This window comes from Lagenorhynchus albirostris, chromosome 7 (genome assembly GCF_949774975.1).
Source record: "Lagenorhynchus albirostris chromosome 7, mLagAlb1.1, whole genome shotgun sequence".
NCBI classification, from domain to species: domain Eukaryota; kingdom Metazoa; phylum Chordata; class Mammalia; order Artiodactyla; family Delphinidae; genus Lagenorhynchus; species Lagenorhynchus albirostris.
The window spans coordinates 27,599,798-27,621,616 of NC_083101.1; the positions used below are offsets into that span (position 1 = coordinate 27,599,798).

General features: G+C 35.6%; 1 protein-coding gene across 2 annotated transcripts in view; it reads right to left on the reverse strand.

Moving 5' to 3' along the window:
* The window catches only part of FSD1L (fibronectin type III and SPRY domain containing 1 like), a 70,285-nt gene that overhangs the window by 38,607 nt on the left and 9,859 nt on the right, over positions 1-21,819 (reverse strand). For both annotated transcript variants that reach the window (XM_060154703.1, XM_060154704.1), the window contains exons 2-5: positions 18,314-18,409; positions 15,924-16,055; positions 8,156-8,257; positions 198-220 (exon numbers count right to left, since the gene is read on the reverse strand). In XM_060154703.1, the coding sequence (XP_060010686.1) occupies positions 198-220; positions 8,156-8,257; positions 15,924-16,055; positions 18,314-18,409 (353 nt within the window). The remainder of the gene's footprint in view (positions 1-197; positions 221-8,155; positions 8,258-15,923; positions 16,056-18,313; positions 18,410-21,819) is intronic.

Genomic DNA, 21,819 nt, shown 5'->3' on the forward strand with positions numbered 1-21,819 from the left:
TCAATAACTATGTTTTTTAAAAATCTTGCTGATATACTGTTTATTCCGGAATATATGCAGAAGACTTTTTCTCTTTTTTTTTGCACTTCGCCATTTGTATTTATTTTAACTAACGAGATTCTAATAAGAAACTTCTTGAATTTCATTTCTGACTTCACTGTTGATACTTAAATAAAAACGTAGGTTTTATACCATACCTATCCTTGATCTGTCTGGCAGCCTTGGAGCAAATCAGGGAGAAGAGAAAGAAGGCAGTTAGTGCTTTTCATGCAAGTTTCAATGGCAGTGACATGCAAGAAAAGTTAGGATTAAAAACCCTGAAATAGATTAGTTCATATTCACCAAAACATAAATTACAAGAAATCTGTACAGTTCACATCAGCTTGCATAATGTGATGTTAGAACTATAGTTGGAAATCCAGTCCCGATATAAATCACCTTAAAATAAGGAGGAAAATTTAACACTTCAAACTAATTCCAGATGACTATAAATGTTTTTTCTTACCTTAAGATTATCAACACACACCTCCACTTTCATTCAGTCTGACACTCTTCAACTAGAACAATCAACCTCCTTCATGGGGCACACATTTCTATGCATTCTGATGGTTTTCTTATACATTTCAAATCTGCTCTTCAATTTTTCTTCAGAGATCTCTTTCACCACTTCATAAATGGTTCTTCCAAGTTTTCTCTACTTGCCTTCACTGGGCAAGGACTTTGTATTCTGAGAGCTTGCCTGCTAACATATAAAACTAGGCTGCAGTTCTACAATCCTTTACCCCAAAAAATGAAGTTGTAATGGCAAAAATTCAGACAAGGAGAAACCAAAGAAACACTTCTAGCAATAGGGTCTTTCCCTCAGATGACTTCAGAGAAGCTGCCAACTTAAACCTACGCTACTTAAGCTATCTTTTTTTTTTTTTTTTGAGAATGCTAGCACAAGTTTAGGAAGAGGGCACAGCTATTACTCAGTGCTGTATGTCACAGAAAATTGATGAAAAATACATGCAGAAACTGCTGTCCCCTTTAAATTTACATACCATATAATAGGTCCAACAAAAGGTTTTTTCCCCACATTGACCATCATAATTAACAACACATGGCTATTATGCTTGATATTCTAATCCCAGTGTCTAGGATAAAGCTCGGCACATAGTAATATTTAATAACTACTAAATTTAATTGAACATTAGATGTATTCAGCAATGTTTCTGTTGTCTCTCTTCTTCAGTTCTAATATTGTTCTTACTTGGTATTGGTCATTTTTATACCCATCCTAAAATATTCTGGTCTGCATACCTGTCTACACAAAAAGAACAGAATTGAGATTTAGAAAATGAGCACATCCCAGCACTATCATAATCAACTCCGTGACCTTGTATAGTAATCATTCTATTTGGTCCTTAATGCTTCTAAAGACGCATTCCAAGCTCCAGGTACTACAGCAAACAACCCAATTCTGTGGCATCTATAATACGTGCCATGAGTCATACATAAAAGTACAAAGTACCTACTTTGGTACTAGGAATAAGAAATGTTAAAAAAAGTCAATTACATATACATCAGAAACTAATATTGTATGTCGAATTTACCTTTAAAAAGTTAATTACACTGATTTTTTAAAAATTATTGTCATTATAGCTAGAATTATAACCAAAGATTTTTATACAAGTGTGAAAGGAGGGGAAGAGGAGACTCAACTCTGCACTTGATGTTTCTTTACACATGGAGAAAAGTGCCACTAGCCTTGCTCTCTATTCCCTCATTTTCTCCTGGGAAGATGATATGACTTAATCTGATTATGAGTTTGGAAGGACAAACTAGAAATAAGTAGCTCAGCACCTTTCCCTCTTTCTGGCAGCTTGCTTGCCCACAGAGAACATATATTCTATATTTGGTTCTTTCCCTCTATTCAGCAAGTTTCATTGAAACAGGCTCCCCTCACACACAAGGACCTGAGGTAGCCCTGTACTTACATCCCTGGGTGGGGTAAGTCTGTCTACTTCTAGGATTCAATATTAGGAAGTGTGCCCATTGATATAAGCCAAATTCTCCAATATCATTTTATTTGGCCTCTTATCAACTTTATTGTTTTGTCTTATTTCCCAATTGGTTTAGAACTTGGTTAAAGGAATGTTACTTACCAGTTACTCCCAAATAACCCAACAATATAAAGACCATTACTGTTTTTAAAACTGACCATAATGATTCAATTTTGTGTCTAGTATTAATTTAGTAAGGTGCCATTTTTTAGTGCATCTGTGTGCAAGTGTGCACATGTACACACGCATGTAAAGCTTTCATGTTATTGTTTAATATACTAGGCTGTTCATGACAAACCAGAAAATAGATGAAAAGCCAGATAATCTAGGAAAAATTGTTCCCATGTATTTATATATGTATCCCATGTATTTATATATATAAATACACCCAGTTGGTAAAACTGGAGACCCTCCATGGTTCCTCTTTCATTTAGGTTCAAATTTTATAGTATATACACTGTATAAATGCAGGAGAGGTTGAAGAAGTTATACTGTGCAATGAGAAAAGGATAGAAAGTCTCAAATTATGCAGGTATTTCAATATAAGGGCCCAACTTCAAGAAATGTCTTAAATTGGAAAATAGATTGTTTACTTTTTTCCTGGAATTTCTTCTCCCAAAGCAGAAAGCTATCCAAAAGATATACATTAATATGTTGCTTGATTCCTCTAAGTTTCAGTTCCAAGAGTGATGCATTTTTGTCAATTAAACATCTCTACTTAATGAGTACCACCTGATCCCAGGATTTACCACTGCTCTGTCTCCAATACATTTATTTGTATCTACATAATACCACTTTGTGAATTATGAAGAGGTCTCAGTGAATACTTAGATTTTTAGGTTATGACAGTGTACACTATTGGAAAGCCTTCAAGAAACATTAGTCATATTACTTTGCTCAACATCACTATTTTCAATTTCAATCACTATTTCGATTTCAATATTCTACTGAAATCCTGTTTGCCAACAATTCATTTCTCTCTCTTATCATCAGAGATGGCTCCTTTCTCTCTCTCTCTGAGATTCCCTTCCTCCATCTCTCAAATGTTATTTAAAATAAATCCTACAATTTTGACCCTTTATTTTACCAGTTATGTGAATCTGTCACCTGAGACCAAACTTCCTTAAATAAAACTGTAATAATAATGGAGAAGTAATCACAAATGGTTTTTTATCACTACCAATTAAATATAAAGTATTTAAACCAGATCTTTTCCCAATCTGCAATGAGCAGATATAGAAACTACGTTCCTCCATGATTTATTGCAGCCCTCTGAAGATTAAGATCTTATTGTTTCTATATTTCTTCTTAATATCTTCATTTTTCTCCTTTTATAGAAAGACATTAGAAGCAAAGTACTCTAAAATAGTTCCATATATGGAGGAGCTAATTAAATAGTGTTTCCTAAACACAATTAAAATAGGAATAATAAAGAAGTTTTAGACCTTGCTTACTGTACTCAATGAATCATTTACCCAAACAGAACAAAATTTGAGATTTCCAAATTTCTTCCCAACCAGCAGAAATTTTTTAACTTTTTAAAAATAAGGAGCATTAGACCAAGTTTTAAGAGCTCTGAGTTTCAGCCCATCACATTAACCAGCAAGTCACTTAACTCTTTTAGGACTCAATTATCTCATCTATAAAATGATGAGCACAATGATATCTTTGAACCCTAAACTCCATCCTAAACCGTCTTATGTGTAGATAATGACTTTTTAAAATTATCTAAAATAAATTAAACATTTTAACAATCTAATTCTCCAAAATACAGGCTGAAATAGAGAAAGGTAGCAAGGGAAAAGTTAGTTAAAATCAGAGCACTGAAACAGCAACAAAAATAAGAATATATTTGCTTCTGAATGATAACTGCTGAGAGAAAAATATACTAACATTGTCAAAACAATGAATGTAACAAAGGCTAGATGTCACATTTTCAGGAGAAGATTTATCTTGATTTTGATTTGCAGTAAAGTCCAAGAGAGTTCCTAGTAAAAACGTGAATGCCACGCAACATTGAGGAAACTTTTCAAGTTATGTCTATATGTTCACATTGTTTCATACTTCAGATTATCCTGTTAGATTTGGGACAGATAATTTTGCAATGTTTCTTTCAGACAATCTGAAAATGACTAGGGGGCAAATATTTAATACTTTTTACAATATATTACTAAGACTTCTACCTTCACCCCAAAAATACCATATTAAGGATTAACTAGGGAAATGGAGGGGACTCAGTCAAAGAGAGTAAATAAGAGACTGTTTCAAAGTGCAATTTTCCCTTAGGCAAAAAATACTAGATTTCAAAAAAAACTACTGCATACTAGTTGATTCCAAACATTAGAAGTTTTATATTTCCTATACATATATTTATGTTTATAAAAAGCACTATTTTTCCAAAAACATGATCATTTAAAAGTCTTCTTCACAAAACCCTAGTAAATAACTTGAAATAAACATGGAATACAGGGCTTCCCTGGTGGCGCAGTGGTTGAGAGTCTGCCTGCCGATGCAGGGGACATGGGTTGGTGCCCCGGTCCGGGAAGATCCCACATGCCGCGGAGCAGCTGGGCCCGTAAGCCATGGCCGCTAAGCCTGCACGTCTGGAGCCTGTGCTCCGCAGTGGGAGAGGCCACAACAGTGAGAAGCCCATGTACCCCCCGCCAAAAAAAAAACAACCATGGAATACAGTACCACATACATCTGTACTCTATGACTAAGTACATTTATATAATAGGAAACTGCATTTCTGTAAGACATAAACACCTACAAATGAAGTAAAGGTGAAAAGTTATAGTTTGAGCTATTCTTAAATATTTAGACTTGTTTTTAAACTGCCTTCATAACTGAAACATTCATGCTTTTTTTTTTTTGGCCACACCGAGCAGCTTGCAGGATCTTAGTTCCCCGACTAGGGATCGAACCCGTGCCCCGTGAAGTGGAAGCACAGAGTCCTAACCACTGGACCGCCAGGGAATTCCCTTCATGCTTTTGTTGGTGGTCCTCTCCTCTCCCAGAATTCCTGACTGCAGCCACAAAAGGAGTTTCTGCCAGTACTACCTCTGCTCCCTTGAAAATACTGAGTGAGCTTCCACCCCTCTCCTTATTTTCTCCTTCCAGTGGTCAGAGATTGACACCTGCTGAATAATATTCTAATGGTGAGTTACTGTGAGTCAGAAGTTGGAAATACACAAAATCCTTTCTCCCTTTTCATCTGTGATCTAATCTAGAAGACTGTTTCCCTTCACCTTATTCCTGTACTTTTTTCTCCAGTGTAAGCACCTGTGGGCAGGTAACCATTCCCTCCCTCCTTGTCTGACAACTGAGTTACGTGTGGCAAGATTGGGATGAAGTGGCTGGTTAGTTATATTGACTTGGAAAATGTCCCATAAACTCAGCTCTTTTCATAGGTAAAATTCAAGTTCTAAATTCGGAGGAGAGGGAGAGTTGGTAGGAGTATTAATTTTGCTAAGGGATCCATGCAGTGTTCTGCAAGCCAGTTATTAGCAGAAAAACCAAGTCTGCTGGGGCTTTGGCTACTTGTTCAACCAGAAATAAAGCTAATGATCCAGAACTCATTTGCTGGTGATCTTTCTGCATATATTTACTATCAACCAAACTCCTAACAGTTAAAAAAAATTAGTGAAAATTTGTTCTAAAATCCTTTTCCACTTGTGCTATTTTTACTTGTTCACTTTCAGACTGTCTAATGCTGGTAAATAATTAACATAGCTTTGTGTTCAATTCTCACGCTGATGTACTGCAACATGATCACTTAAATATTAGTATTTAAAATACTCTTTTTGAAGATAATGAAGTCTAAAAGGACTCATGGCCTAGATTTCAGCCTACAATATTTTTTGTCCCCATGAGTTATTCATATTAATCTGCTTTAATCACTTTAATATGAGATATTTGCAAATAATATACATTAAAAGAATTGTTTCCAAATATCTAACAACATACTCCTAGTCCAATAATTAATCTTCCAAGTCATCTTTCCCTACTCTGTCAGCAGTTAGGTATCTGAGGCAAGCCTGGAGTTCATGCAGCTGGTTAGGAAAGTACATTTAGTTTTTGACTTGGAATCAAACCATAATCTGGATACTATTTGGATATACTAAGAAAATAATTGCAAGTAACTCTCAGTTAAGCATTTTTCTTGAACAATAAACTCAGATTTCTGGCTAGGAAACACTGACAAATAATTCGTTTCAACACATCTCCAAAGGGATCAAGCTACTAGGCAGTACTGCAAAATGCTGGAAGACAAGACCAAAATAGTAAGATAAGAAGCAAAGTGGCACATGAAGAAAATATATTTAAACCACAAGGTGATTTATTTTATCAGAACCTTTCCAATTTACAGTATACTGGAAACACATTTTAACAAAGCTGGAAAGAACAAAGGAGAGAGAAAGAGAGAACAGAGTCTTTTGAGAGGAAGAAGAAAGGACTCTGAAAATGTCAATGGAAAGAGAAACTTGGGAGAAACAAACTTTTATCAGTTTTTCCAAGCATCAGGTCCTATTTAAATTCAACTGGATCCAAGCTATTTTTGAGTACTATGTCCACATTTTATAGTTTTCCTGTCTTCTTCCGCTCTCAGGTGCTCAGCTGTTAATTCTTGCTGCTATGATTATGCCTGTCATTAACAGCTGCCCTACTCCACTAGAAGGGGAATCTGTTGACAACCAGGAAACAAAAAGGAAAAAAACCTAAAAACTTAGTAGTACCATGTACATATTAATAGTCAACAGATTCTGAGACACTATCATGAACAGAAGATATTAACTGCCATTCACGAACTGTGCGACACTGATTCTGCTGACTCAGACATCTTTTGCTTTCTGCATGGTTTTTTTTGCTATGTTCCAGATATTTGAGGTTATCACATAAATGCCCTCTGAATAGGTGATATATCTATACTTTTAGAATAATTTAAAGTATGATACTATTCCCTCATAATTCCTTTATATAATAAGTCTTACAAAGTGCAAAGATGAATTTTCTTACAACCGACATCCAAATTCAAGAATTAATTGGTTAACTCGTTTACAGCAAAAGAAATTTCCATTCATTTAGTCAAAAGGAATTAATTTTTAAAGTTCATGTTCAAGATGCAGGGATTTAAGTCAGCAAATGTTATCTTCTCAAGGAAGTTTCTTCTACCCTCAAGTTCATAGAAAAATCATAAAATGAAATCACTGGTGGGCACACATGGATTATAAAGCTACCTTTCAAGCAGCTCACTACGCAGTCCACAAAGACCAAGAAAATATCAAACTCAAATATCTTATCTTGATAAGACTACTTCACAGTATATATTTTACTAATTATATAGCTTTATTTCACACTCTTTCATGCCATTTTCTATATAGTCTACATACTTATTCTATATCACATATCAAATGATTTGATAAATTGGTAATCATTTAAAAATGACTCTACTTAAAATAAGAATAAGAATCTAGAATTCAGTATCTCTTAAACACCAGGATCTAGGTTAAAACATTAGCAGTCTTCTTGCTCTACTATTTGTATCTTCACACCAAATATACCCCTTAGGGACCTACATTTTCATATTTTAATAAAGCATTCAAACAATTACTTAAGCTGAACACTGGGACATTTAATAACAAATTTAGTAAGTTTCACAATGCTTTCATATGCATCAAGTCATGATGTTTTCCCAATCAGCTCATTGAAAGGCACACCAACTTAGATTTTTATGAATGTTAATAGCAATATCAATCTTCTTTCCTTAGTTATAAAATGTTTATAACAAAGGTATGACTCAGCTAAAGTATACAAGTACCTTTAAAATAAATGACCAAGGGGGAAGTAACTGAAAAAAAGAGTAACGTCATTCATCTGAATTGAGCATTAAACAAATAATTAATTTGTTCGTGACCCCAATGACACACAAAGTATATGCTTTGGAATAAATGAACAGCTAGCATTTTACTTAACAAGAACTGCCAAGCCTTTTCTAGTATCAGAAATGACTGAATGAATCCAAAATCAAATGGGAAAACACCACTTTCTTTTAAACAAAACTTTCCTTTTTAAGTGGATTAGTCTCATTTTTTTGGTTGGTTTTTTGGTACCTTTGAAAATTCTTCAGGTTCCTTTATATCTAATGACCTTGTTGCAAATTCTAGTAGTTCTTCCGAGTTCTCCAGGGCATTATTACATTGACTAAGCTGACTCTAAAAATAATAATAACAAAAAATCATTAAAATAGAATTTCCTATTGTCATCAGAATCTTAAATATATACTGTTACAATGAGCGTTACAATCTTAATAGCAATAATTGAACAAACATTTTAGAGAGGTACTGAAGCAAGGTAATCACTAGTCATATATATAACAAATTTTAATTATCTTAAACTGTCCATAATTTGTCCAGAACAGCTTAATTGCATACGGATAAAGATATACTCATCATTTAAAAACAAAAAAGAAAACAAAGCAATTATAAATGGTTGGGGTCAAATTTATTTAAAGATTCTTCTCAATCAGGTAGTCAGAAAATTTAAAGTAAAATATCAAAATAATCCATCTGCAGGCAACATCCTCTATAATGAAGACAAAATTTCTTGATGATATGTAATTAAGCTAAAGTTCATGAATCAAGTTACAGGTACATTCAGTTGAGCACAATCTTAGTACTCCACTTATCACATTACTCAAGTAATACATACTCCTATAAATGCTAATTTACAGTTTCCAAAACTGGATAACATAGGAAGTGCCTAGATTTCAAAAAAATCAAACAGGAACAAAAAATGGTAACTGTTACAGTGATACGCTCTGTTATAGTAATGTGTTAATTTCACCTAACACAATCTTTCCTATTCAGTTCTTTCTCTCCCCTCCCCTCCCCGCTTCTCTCATATTATCATTTGTAGATTTAAAACTAAGCCCAGTTATGTGAAAATACTGTTAGTGATACCTTTAAACAAAGAAACTGACCCATTTCTAAGCTTTTAAATGTATCCAAGATTCTTCTTCAGAATATTTATTAATATCTATTCCATATTCAAATCTACTTAATTTTCCCTTCCAATACAAACTAAAGATAAACTACATTTGGTTTTATTGGTTTCTGATGTGCCCTGTTTTACTTTGGAAAAGTAGAATAGTTCAGTCATAGTTTGGATTAGAATTGGTTTTCATGTGTCATTCTAAGAACCTAACTACAATTTCATAAAAATACTGCTCTTCCTATGAGTAAGCGTCTTATGAGTTTCAAAGAATTAACAAACCAGCATTGGAAATAGAGCTTTATAAAAGCAAAATCACTGAGAATAAGATGGTAGGTATAAATGGTCCATACAGGATCACTAGGGCAGAGTAAGTCAATGTAGTATAAAAGTAAAAAATACCAAGAAGAGGGCTTCCCTGGTGGTGCAGTGGTTGAGAGTCCACCTGCCGATGCAGGGGACACGGGTTCATGCCCCGGTCCGGGAAGATCCCACATGCCATGGAGCGGCTGGGCCTGTGAGCCATGGCCGCTGAGCCTGTACGTCCGGAGCCCGTGCTCCGCAGCGGGAGAGGCCACAACAGTGAGAGGCCCGCGTACCGTAAAAAAAAATACCAAGAAGAATAAAGAATATATCTCAAGGAACTACTAAAGTAAAAAAAAAAAATCTGAAGTCAAAGTTGGAAAAAAATATATCTTATTCTAAGAAAATGCTGTAAATTTGCTTCCAAGTCAAGAGGAAAAGCAAAAAGAAAGAGAGAACAAAGGATTACAACTTAAAGAGCACTTAGTTATTCAGAGGAATTATTAAAATACCTTAATAAAAACAACATGCTATTGAGTTTGTGAACCCAAAGAAAGAACAGAGATGCTCTATTAACTCCAAATAAAGAAAGAAATGGCATCAGTAGCCAAGTTGTGATTCTTTTTAATACTTGGTTTTTAAACTACCCCAAGAAAGCGTTATGGTTTGAGACCACCATAGGTTTTCCTTTGAACCATAACACAAGAACATCCTGAAGAATGAAGTTATGTTCACTAAGCTTACATCTCAATAACTTAGAGTCTTATTTTACAACCTACTGTCCCCTCAATATCCCGTGCTCTCCCCTAGATCACCATTTCTATTAAAATACTGTGAAAGGGGCTTCCCTGGTGGCGCAGTGGTTAAGAATCCGCCTGCCAATGCATGGGACACGGGTTCGAGCCCTGGTCCAGGAAGATTCCACATGCCATGGAGCAACTAAGCCCGTGAGCCACAACTACTGAGCCTGCACTCCAGAGCCCGTGAGCCACAACTACTAAGCCTGTGTGCTGCAACTACTGAAGCCCACGTGCCTAGAGCCTGTGCTCCGTAACAAGAGAAGACACCACAATGAGAAACCCACGCACTGCAACGAAGAGTAGCCCCTGCTCACCTCAACTAGAGCAAGCCCACGCACAGCAACGAAGACACAGTGTAGCCAAAAATAAATATAAATAAATAAATTTATTTTTAAAAATACATTAAAAAAACTGTGAAAGTTTTTCTGCCACTGAGAAGAAAAGTCAAGTACTAAGAATCAAGTACTGAGGATAATAAAAGGATGGAAAAAATGGAATCACTATAAAAAATGAAGATCTGTAGTGATGATAAGAAAAGATGGTGCTAACATCTCTGCAGTCACCACTTCCAAAGAGTATTTAGAACTCTGTTTCTCTCATTTTCTGCAACATTTTGAATCCCCCATCAATATTCAGCAGCTAATGATGAATCTGATAGAATACTTGATCAAAAAATGAGAGTAACATCATCTCATTTAAAAAGAGCCCAAATGCAGTTTGCATGGAAGACTTCCATGAATCAGATCAGTTGCAAAAATAATAATTATGTTCATTATCATTTTAATTAAGAGTCACAAAACCCAAAGTGGACAAAGTTCATCTAAGACTCCATGAGAAAAAAAGGTTAAATAAATTTATATGACCCAATTATTCACTCCTGGAAATTTAGCCAATAACTAGAAATATACATTCAATAGTTTACAAGAGCAATAAATGGAGCCTGTTGTAAGATGAGCACTATAGATTTTACGTGTACACACACATACCTAGCTCTGTATAGGGCTGCCAGAAAGTAAGCTCTGATATGAAAATGTCACACTTCTTCTAGAAGTCTAAGGACATATTTTAAACCAAAAATCCACAATGGATAAAGATTACCTAATTCTGAAAAATCTCAAACATCTTGACTTAAGGACAGCACACCTAAATATCAAAATCCACATGCCATGACATGAATATTAGATCTCTCCTCCAAATCAGCAGTGACTTGACTTAAAGATGATTCTAAGACTCTTCTAGACTTTTAATCTTTGATTATCTTAACAACTGAACTGCCTCTTACCTGGAATACCCTCTCTTCCCTTTATTAAGTAAGCTTTTCCCTCCCTCAAAGTGCTTCAAATCGGTTTCTAATTGTTCCTGAACTCAATTCCCTTCATGATCACTCTGCATTACATACAGCTGTACAGTGTTTACATTAACATTATTCTTAAATCGGTTATATCTTACAGACATTTTTGCTTATTCTTATAAATTCTAATCTCTTTGGCAAAAGGATTTGATTTTCCTTTCTCTTGCATTTCTTGCAAATTACCCTCCATGAGAATGTGAAATGCATAAGGGCAGAAACTGTTTTGCTCACTACTACTAACTCTAAATCCAGCATAGCCGTAACTCAAATTTTACTGAATGAGTGCATAAAATCTTGATACTGGCAATCAAATATTATCACTGACTTCCCCATAAATTATTAAAGTAGCTTCTCAAATATGAATTTTGAACATTAAAGAGGTGGAACATTCCAAGGTTTTTCAAATTCTTTTGTGACTCTATCTTTAGTATAAGCATAACAGGACATAATGAAGATGATAAAATAATTTTTAAAAATCCAATGATAATTATGACTTCAATGTCTAATAATGCATTTCTAAAGCTATTATCATATGAGCTTTGTTTCCAGTGTATGTGAATTTTGAGGAGAGGAAGAAAGGGAAAAGTAGAGAAAAGGACCTAAGAGAAGCTAGTCAACTGCCATTATTTAAAACCTAGCAATATAATAAGATAGGTGAATAATATGGGACAAGGAGAAAGTATTTTTCCTCCCTGGAAAAATTTCTACACTAATGAAGGGTATTAACAGTTCAATTTTATTTAGCTAATTGCAAGGTTTTTTGTTTTGTTTTGTTTTATTTTTTGGCCACGCAGCATGGCTTGCAGGATCTCAATGCCCCGACCAGGGATTGAACCCAGGCCATGGCAGTGAAAGCCTGGAATACTAACCACTAAGCCACTAGGGAACTCCCCAATTGCAAGTTTTTAAAACTGTGTCTATTGGCTGCTCCTAGCTTCCCTATTAACAATGACAGAAAAATAAACTGCATGCACAGTTAAGCAGAAAGAAGATGCCAACAAAACAAGGCACCAACCAGGTATCTGAAACTTCCAGGTAAGAGAGAAGAAAAATAATAGCAGCAGCACTGGAACATCACTCACTTCAGGGATGGTTAAAGGTGGCAGATAAAAATTGATAATGTACATTCAATATGCATGAGATTTGTCACTTGATGGGAAGAGGAAAATGTAGGAGAAAAAATATGACTCATGGCCATTTCGGTAGCAAATTTAATATGTGGTATAGGCCAGGCTGACAGAAATGGTGTCTGGTGAATACAATGAAGATAATTAGAGCTGCTCTGACAGAGAAAAAGTATGGGGAGGGAGAAGGGAAGGTTAGAGATTAAGCAACTGAACGCTTAAAGGGTATTCCAAACTGGTGCTATGAAGAAGGATTTGGGCCCAAGACAGAACAGAAATCTCCACAGGATGAGCCATGGGTGAGATCTTCAGAAGATGCTGAGTTTTCCTTTATTCTCCAATCTTGCTTTTTTAAATGAATGAATTTCTTATTTATTGAAATTTATGGATACTTTATGACTAAACTAATTACCTTTAAATGATTTAAGTACAGTTGGCTCTTGAACAACGGGGGGGTTAATCCATATATAACTTAGAGCTGACCCTCCATATCTGTGGTTCTTCTGCATCCACGATTCAACCAACCACAGACCGTATGGTACTGTAGTGTTTACTACTGAAAAATATCAGTGTATAAGCGGACCCTCACAGTTCAAACCCACGTTGTTCAACTGCAGTACAACTCCCACCTCCTAAATATAAACAACAAATCTGAACCTGGGAAGAATGGACAGACTTGAAAGGGTATTTAATACTGGGAAATTGTGTGTGTACAGCATGTTTGTAATTAAAAGAGAACATTTGTATTCTTCCATAGCTTTCAGATTCTCAAAGACATCTGTGACCAAAATCAGCACACAAAAATCTGTTGCATTTATATATATGAACAATGAACAATCCAAAAAGGAAATTAAGAAAACAATCCCATTTAGGGACCTAATGAAACTTAAAAGCTTTTGCATAGCAAAGGAAACTATAAACACGATGAAAAGACAACCCTCAGAATGGGAGAAAATATTTGCAAATGAATCAACCGACAAAGGATTAATCTCCAAAATATATATAAACAGCTCATGCAGCTCAATATTAAAAAAACAAACCCAATCAAAAAATGGGCAGAAGACCTAAGTAGACATTTCTCCAAAGAAGACATACAGATGGCCAAGAGGCACATGCAAAGCTGCTCAACATCACTAATTATTAGAGAAATGCAAATCAAAACTACAATGAGGTATCACCTCACACCAGTTAGAATGGGCATCATCAAAAAATCTACAAACAACAAATGCTGGAGAGGGTGTGGAGAAAAGGGAACCCTGTTGCACTGTTGGTGGGAATGTAAATTGATACAGCCACTATGGAGAACAGTATGGAGGGTCGTTAAAAAGCTAAAAATAGAATTACCATATGACCCAGCAATCCCACTACTGGGCAGGTACCCAGAGAAAACCATAATTCAAAAAGACACATGCACCCCAATGCTCACTGCAGCACTATTTACAATAGCCAGGTCGTGGAAGCAACCTAAGTGTTCATCTACAGACGAATGGATAAAGAAGATGTGGTACATATATACAGTGGAATATTAGCCATAAAAAGGAACGAAATTGGGTCATTTGTAGAGACGTGGATGGACCTAGAGACTGTCATACAGAGTGAAGTAAGTCAGAAAGAGAAAAACAAATATCATCTATTAACGCATATATGTGGAATCTAGAAAAATGGTACAGATGAACTGGTGTGCAAGACACAGATGTAGAGAACAAACACATGGACAACCAAGGGGGGAAAGGGGGGGGTAGTGGTGGTGGTGGTGATGGGATGAACTGGGAGATTGGGATTGACATATATACACTAATATATATAAAATAGATAACTAATAAGAATCTGCTGTATAAAAAATAAAATAAAATTCAAAATTTGGAAAAAATAAATAAATAAAATCAACAAGTCAAGCATACCAATACCAAAAAAGGGAAAGAACATAAAAGATAATTCATGAATGGCAAAAATATCAAGAAGCATGTTAAAATATTCAACCTAACATGCTTCAAATAATAACTTCATTATTAGGAACTTCAAATAATAACATGCTTTCCTCCCTCCATTTAGTTGGTAGAAATTAAAAATATATATATATATCCTTACCCAGCAGTGAAAAGATCGTTTTTGCATCTTGTTCATGGAGGGTAAAGGAATACAACCATTTTGGGAGACAATATGGCAGTATAAAGAACACGAAAAATGTTGTTTAATCTTGATGAAATCATCAGAGATGTCCACAAAAATACAGAATACTTGTACAACATGGAGCTACTTACAGTAGCAAAAAACAGAATAACTAGGGGCTTCCCTGGTGGCGCAGTGGTTGAGAGTCTGCCTGCCGATGCAGGGGACACGGGTTCATGCCCCGGTCCGGGAAGATCCCACGTGCCGTGGAGCGGCTGGGCCCGTGAGCCATGGCTGCTGAGCCTGCGCGTCTGGAGCCTGTGCTCCGCAACGGGAGAGGCCACAACAGTGAGAGGCCCGCGTACCACAACAACAACAACAACAACAAAAAGAATGAAATACTTTGCAGTAAATTTAACCAAGGAGGCAAAAGACCTATTCACTGAACACTACATAACACTGCTGAAAGAAATTAAAGACACAGATAAATGGAAAGACATCCTATGGTCATGGATTGGAAGACAATATTGTTAAAACAACCATAGTACCAAAAGCAATCTACAAATTCAATGCAATCACCATCAAAATTTCAATATACACCCACGTATACTGCAGCATTACTCACTACAGCCAAGAGACAGAAGCAGCCCAAATGTCCATAGACAGATAAATGGACATACCACATAAAGAAAATGTGGTAAATACATGCAATGGACTATTATTCAGCCATAAAAAGAAGGAAATCCTGACACATGCTACAAGATGGATGAACTTTGAAGACATTATGCTGAGTGAAATAAGCCAGTCACAAAGGGACAAATACTGTATGATTCCACTTATATGAGATATCTAGAGTAGACAATACAATGGTGGTTGCCAGGCAGTGGGGGCAAAGGGCAAATGGGGCGTTGTTCAATGAGTACAGAGTTTCAGTCCTGCAAGATGAAAAAGTCCTAGAGATCTGTTACACAACAATGTGAATATAGTTAATACTACTGTTCATATAAAAATGGTTAAGATGGTAAATCTTAGGTTTTTATCACAATTTTTAAAAAACGGTATCTATGACCAAAACAAAGTTAAGAATCATTCTTCTACAAGATATCAGTACAGTTATACAAAAAATTCACTAATTTTTGCTTTCAATAAATCAAGCATTATACAGATTAAAATTCATATTTAAATAGTTGCACAATCTCACCTGTAACTCCTGTGATTTACGAGCTTGTTCCTGCTTGATACTGTTAATCATACTTTCTTTTACCTCATCCAATATGGAGTATAAACTATCAAATTCTTCATCTAACTCTGAAAGTATGTTAGAAGAATTTTCCTGTTTAATAAACAAAGATTTTACTTAAGAGCTGTCAAACATTAAAAACTAAAAGATATAGTACTTACCAAAGAATAGATTCATATTATGAATCTAATATCAGCCTCATATCATAAAATAATTAAAATTCTAATATTTGACATACACCTTTAAAAACAGATAAATCCAAGAAGCTGGCTGCTAATGCTGATAGTTCTACTTCAGCAATGCTATGAGTTAAGTAGCCTTTTATGAACTAGCCCATACTCTCCTCACCTTTTATAAGACTGTTTCCACAGGACAATGTGAAAGTTTGTTTTAAGGTTGTCAACTTTGTCCAGACCTTCAGGCTCTAAGGCAGACCCTAAGCCAGTGGTTCTCAACTTTTGGTGTGTATCAGAATCATCAGTGAAGCAGATTTTAATAAAATATTCCAGAGATTTTGATTCTGTAACTCTGAGAAATAGTCTGGGCATTATAGGGATGGGGCTGATTTTGCGCAAATTTTTAAATCTTTCAGGTTGCCTAAAACACTGCATTTACATAAGATAAGCAGAATTAAAGCACTAAGCAATTCCTTACTGGGTCCTAAGAGATTTATCAAACACTGAATTTCGGTGCTAGAAGGAACCTCAGAAATCATCTACTGACTAGAATCTGTAGTCAAACTTCTAAATTTTATAAACTAAAATCTGTTTATAAAGTCTGTTGACCTCCAAGAGTTCCTCACTGCCTCATTAAGCAAGATGATGCTATTTCAACAAGAAATAACAAAATATCTGTGAAATCCCTAGATAAGTGATATTCACACTTGCAACAATTATGAGATAGAAGAAATCATCTTAAGGCATTTTTCAACATAGATGAATCATTCAACTAAGAGAAGCAAAATTGGCACTGGTTTACAAAACTAATACACAAAATCTACTGTAATATTACAATCCAAACTTTTGCTTAAAATGTTTATAAAAACCAGACATCATCTCACTGGAGTCTTGCCAAAAGTGGTGTTAATCATTTTACTAGTTTCTTTACAGTAGTAAGAACATGATGTGGAGGAAGAAATGTGCAGTCTGGAAGGCAGAAGCCCTAAGTCAAATTCCACATTAACAACTCAGTAACAGTGCGACCTTGGACAAGCCACTTGAATTCCTGGACCTCAATTTTTTCATCTGTAAAAAGGAATTGGACTGCTCTTTCCCCTCAATAACCAACCGGCACATTCTTATGGTCTCTCGTCCACTACAGCTTATGCTCCCATCTTCAGTGACGAGGGTGTAGTTCAATTCCCCCTCTATTTTCTTTATGGATGCTAAGGTAATGTCCTAATAATCTGTCAATCAGAAAAACAGTGTGAGCTAGCTCTATCTAAAGGTACCCTTTTACAGATTTCAAATGCGATGATTCTCTTGTCCATAGACCAAGAGTTTTAGAACCACTAGCTTTGCTTATTTAAAGAAACTGGATTAGTGGATTCACCAAATTTTCCAATAAAATAGTTTGAGAAAGACAGTTAAACTGGTGAAGATTATAATTAACTAACTTCAATTACAGCAAATTCAGAAGTAAAGAAAATACAAGACCATAAGGTTTAACAGGCCAGGCAATTACCTAGGCTGAACCAAACAAAAATCACAGGAAAGGATTCACTGTCTACAAGTATCCTGGAAATCGTCTATGTTTATTTCACAAAGAAATGACCCTTAAATTAATTAAAGCACATTCATGGGAAAGCATCACCAGCTTATCTTAAGGTCTCTTCCACAATCAACATTTGATTATTTACAGTATGGATTATCCACCTATACCTGGGACCATTTCCTTAAGTATTCCCCTCTCTCCTCAATGGGCACTTTACCTTTTACTTTTATATCTTAATTTCATCGAGTTCTGCAAGTGGACCTCTCACCATCTACATTTTCCTTCTACTATTTACAGTAAAAGAAATGTTTAGCTTCCCAGTACTTTTGGAAAGGTACAATTTGCTCTTAATTGGAATTAGAAAAGACAAACATGAAACGGAAAGGAAGAAAAGGGAGCATTATAATATTCCTAGCAATATTCCAGAGTTTTCTTTTTCCCTTACTATTTGATCTTTCCATGGAGAATGTGGGAATAGCAAATAAAGCATTTTTATTTATCTGCCATTTAAAAACCCTGCTCTCACCTCCATTAGTTTATAATCTATAGTTGACAGTGTATATTTATACTTCTGATTTGACCCAACAATCATTAATTGTGACATATTCACACAATTTTTTTTTAAAACAGATTCATACCTGAACTCCTTTTAGTGTTTGATTTAGTGTATCAATAAAGTTCTGAATTTCATCATTTTTATTTGCCAGAGTTGAAATGATCCTTTGTAGAGCTTCCTAGGATAAAAAAAATTTTTTTAACACTATGATATTTTATTAAAAGAGAACTATAAACTTTATAACAACAACTCTCTAAACAAACTCTGTAAGAGTATATTACATAATAAACAGGAGCAACGTACAACTGTTCATTGTTCAAACCTCTTATTCCTAGTGTACAACTTAATTACCACCATATCTTTCACACTGAAGGTGATCAATATTATTTAACATAAAGACTGTTACTTTAGGTCATAAGGCCATGGCAAACGAACAGAACCAAATCCTTAAACGTTGCAAAAATAAATGGAAACTTCTAATCAACATCAGGAAATGAGGAATAAAAGCAGAGACACTGAAATTTGACATTTATTTATAAGATTTGACATTTATTTATAAAATTTGACGTTTATTTATAAAAATTAAAAACATATTTTAGAAATACGAAAGTAGATAATAAATTTGCAGTTAAAATTACAACATTCATTGCAATATTTACAGATGCTATAGAACCATAATAAATAAGGTAATTTTAGTAGCAAATACCTCAGACTTTTTGATAATGCTTCCTATTTAAATAAAACACTTGATTATTTAACTTTCTCATACTCTCTACTTCAGTGTTGTCCAATAAAATTTCCTGCTATAACGGAAATATCCTACATATGTGCTGTTCTATATGGTAGTAACTAGCCACATGAAGCTAATGAGCTCTTGAAATGTGGATAGAGCAACTGAGGAACTAAATTTATTTTAACTTGAATTAATTTCACTTTTTATTACACATGTGACAAGTGCTGTCATATTGTACATCACAGGTCTAGTTGTTTAATAACTCTTCATGGGCAGTAAAAGCAAAATCCAAACAAGGTACTTGTATTCTCAGTAAAAATCAAAAGCAAGTACTTTCACTTTATAATTTTTCCCAGAAGTACAAGCCTTATTTCCGTAAGCACCTACAAACATAAATATTTTAGTAATTTCCTATAAGATTTTGTGTAATAAAGGTTCTCCTCAAAATATTATCAAAAACTGATAAAAGGCTAAATATAGGGCTTCCCTGGTGGCGCAGTGGTTGAGAGTCCGCCTGCGAATGCAGGGGACGCGGGTTTGCGCCCTGGTCCGGGAAGATCCCACATGCCGCGGAGCGGCTGGGCCCGTGAGCCATGGCCACTGGGCCTGCGCGTCCGGAGCCTGTGCTCCGCAACGGGAGAGGCCACAAAAGTGAGAGGCCCACGTACCGCAAAGAAAAAAAAGGCTAAATATAAAGAGCTCAGGAAATAATCTGATAAAGGGATGACATTTCATATAAATGCTCATAAAGCATTATAGTACAAAAATTAAAATAATTACAGCTCTCATTTCATTCTCCCAACAATCCCTGGAGATAAGTAGGTATTATCATCCCTGGGCCAGACTAAGGCTCTCTGCTTCACTTACCAATACTGTTTCTTCCCATCCTCACCACTGTTGTTATTTTAGTATAATAACACAGTGAAGTTATGCTATGAAAGAGTTAGCTGTTTATCCTCTTGGTGTTCCCTCCAGAAACAGGTACATGGAGATTTGAATACAAAGACAACGCAGAATGCAGCCAGTACCTGGGGGAGGGGTGGGCACAGCTGGAGGGACGAGAGTGGTAGTACAGAGATGTAGAAAAGGAGGGTAGAAGACTTAAGAGTCTTTCGAGTATTCATCCAAGACAGACTCTCTATATACTTTAAAAAACACAATGGAACAGTAAAAATGGTTCTGCCAGTCCTCGGCCTGTGTACAGTAAGCTTCAATCAAGATTGGGCTTTTCAGGTTAATAGACTGACTCTCTGCATCCTCTTCTAACCCTCCCAATGGTAGGGTTACATCCATATTATATAGATGAGAAAACGGAGATTCAATCAGTTGCCCAAAGTGACACTGCTTGTAAAGTAATGATTATGCTCAGTCTATCTCGAAAGCCCATGCTCTTTACCACTTTAGAATACTGCCTCTAAACCTAACCAATTTGCCCATTATATGAAACACCCATACAATAAATTACATATTGTTTTAATATTTTGGTTTGCTAAGACTCTTCAATGACATATAAAATCACTGGAATTTTCTTGGAGAATCACAGCTTGAGCTTAAGCTTTGTCCACTGAAATTAGTGAAATTCTGGTAAAGGAACTTGATTGTAACATTTTAACTTCTATCCACATACAACTATTATAATTCAAGCATCTGGGACTTCCCTCGTGGTCCAGTGGCTAAGTAAGATTCTGCACTCCCAATGCAGGGGGTCAGGATTCGATCCCTGGTCAGGGAACTAGATCCCACATGCCACAACTAAAAGATCCCACATGCCACAACTAAAAGATCCTGTGTGCCGCAACTAAGACCCAGAGCAGCCAAATAAATAAATAAATGTTTAAAAAAAAGAAAGGAGTATCATTTTAAAAAAATAATTCAAGAATCTGACATAATATAAACACATATAGAAATTCTGGTATTCCAAGAAAAAAGTTTTGAAAGCAGGACTACATAAGCTGAGTTCTTAAACTTTACCCTAGCCTGTGTATGTGACATGAGGTTAAAGTTTTCTCTAGGTGGTAAGACCCAGGGAAGAGATCTATACAGGGATACTGTGTTCCCAATATAGGAGGTATGCAAGGGGAGGCAAGTCCAGTAGAGCTTTTTTTTAAGTATTTTCTAAATATGGCAAGCAACATACCAGGGCAGGATAAGAAACTTTGAGAAAGAGGCAAAAAAGAACTAAAAGATACCATAATGCACGGAGTTTTCTACCCTACTCTACCCCTCCAGGGCCTCCAAATTTAATCACTAGCTTTTATAATGGAGACACAAGTAATTGATAAAGAAGCTGAGGAGGAAGTACAAAGAAAGTGATGTAAGCTGTGTACAGCACCTATTCTCTGAGCTCCAGACCATTTTAATCCAACTGCTTACTTGAAATCTCCACTCGGATGTCTCAAAAGCACTTCAAAACTCAACATGTCATAATGTCCTCCACTAAACCTGAGCCCTCCTCTAGCGTTCTATCTCTGCCAATGGCACTACCAGCTGTAAAACCAGAAACCTAGCAACTCAAAATCAAAAACAGAAAAAAAAAAATTAAAAAATCAGCAGAGGACCTGAACAGACATTTTTCCAAAGACGACATACAGATGGCCAACAGACACATGAAAAGATGCTCAACATCACTAATCATCAGGGAAATGCAAATCAAAACCACAATGAAATATTACCTCACACCTGTCAGAATGGCTATTATCAAAAAGACAACAAATAACAAGCTCTTGAGAGGATGCAGAGAAAAAGCAACCCTTGTACACTGTTGGTAGGAAGGTAAATTGGTACAGCCACTACGGAAAACAGTAGGGAGTTTCCTTAAAAATGAAAATAGAACTACCATACCATCCAGCAATTCT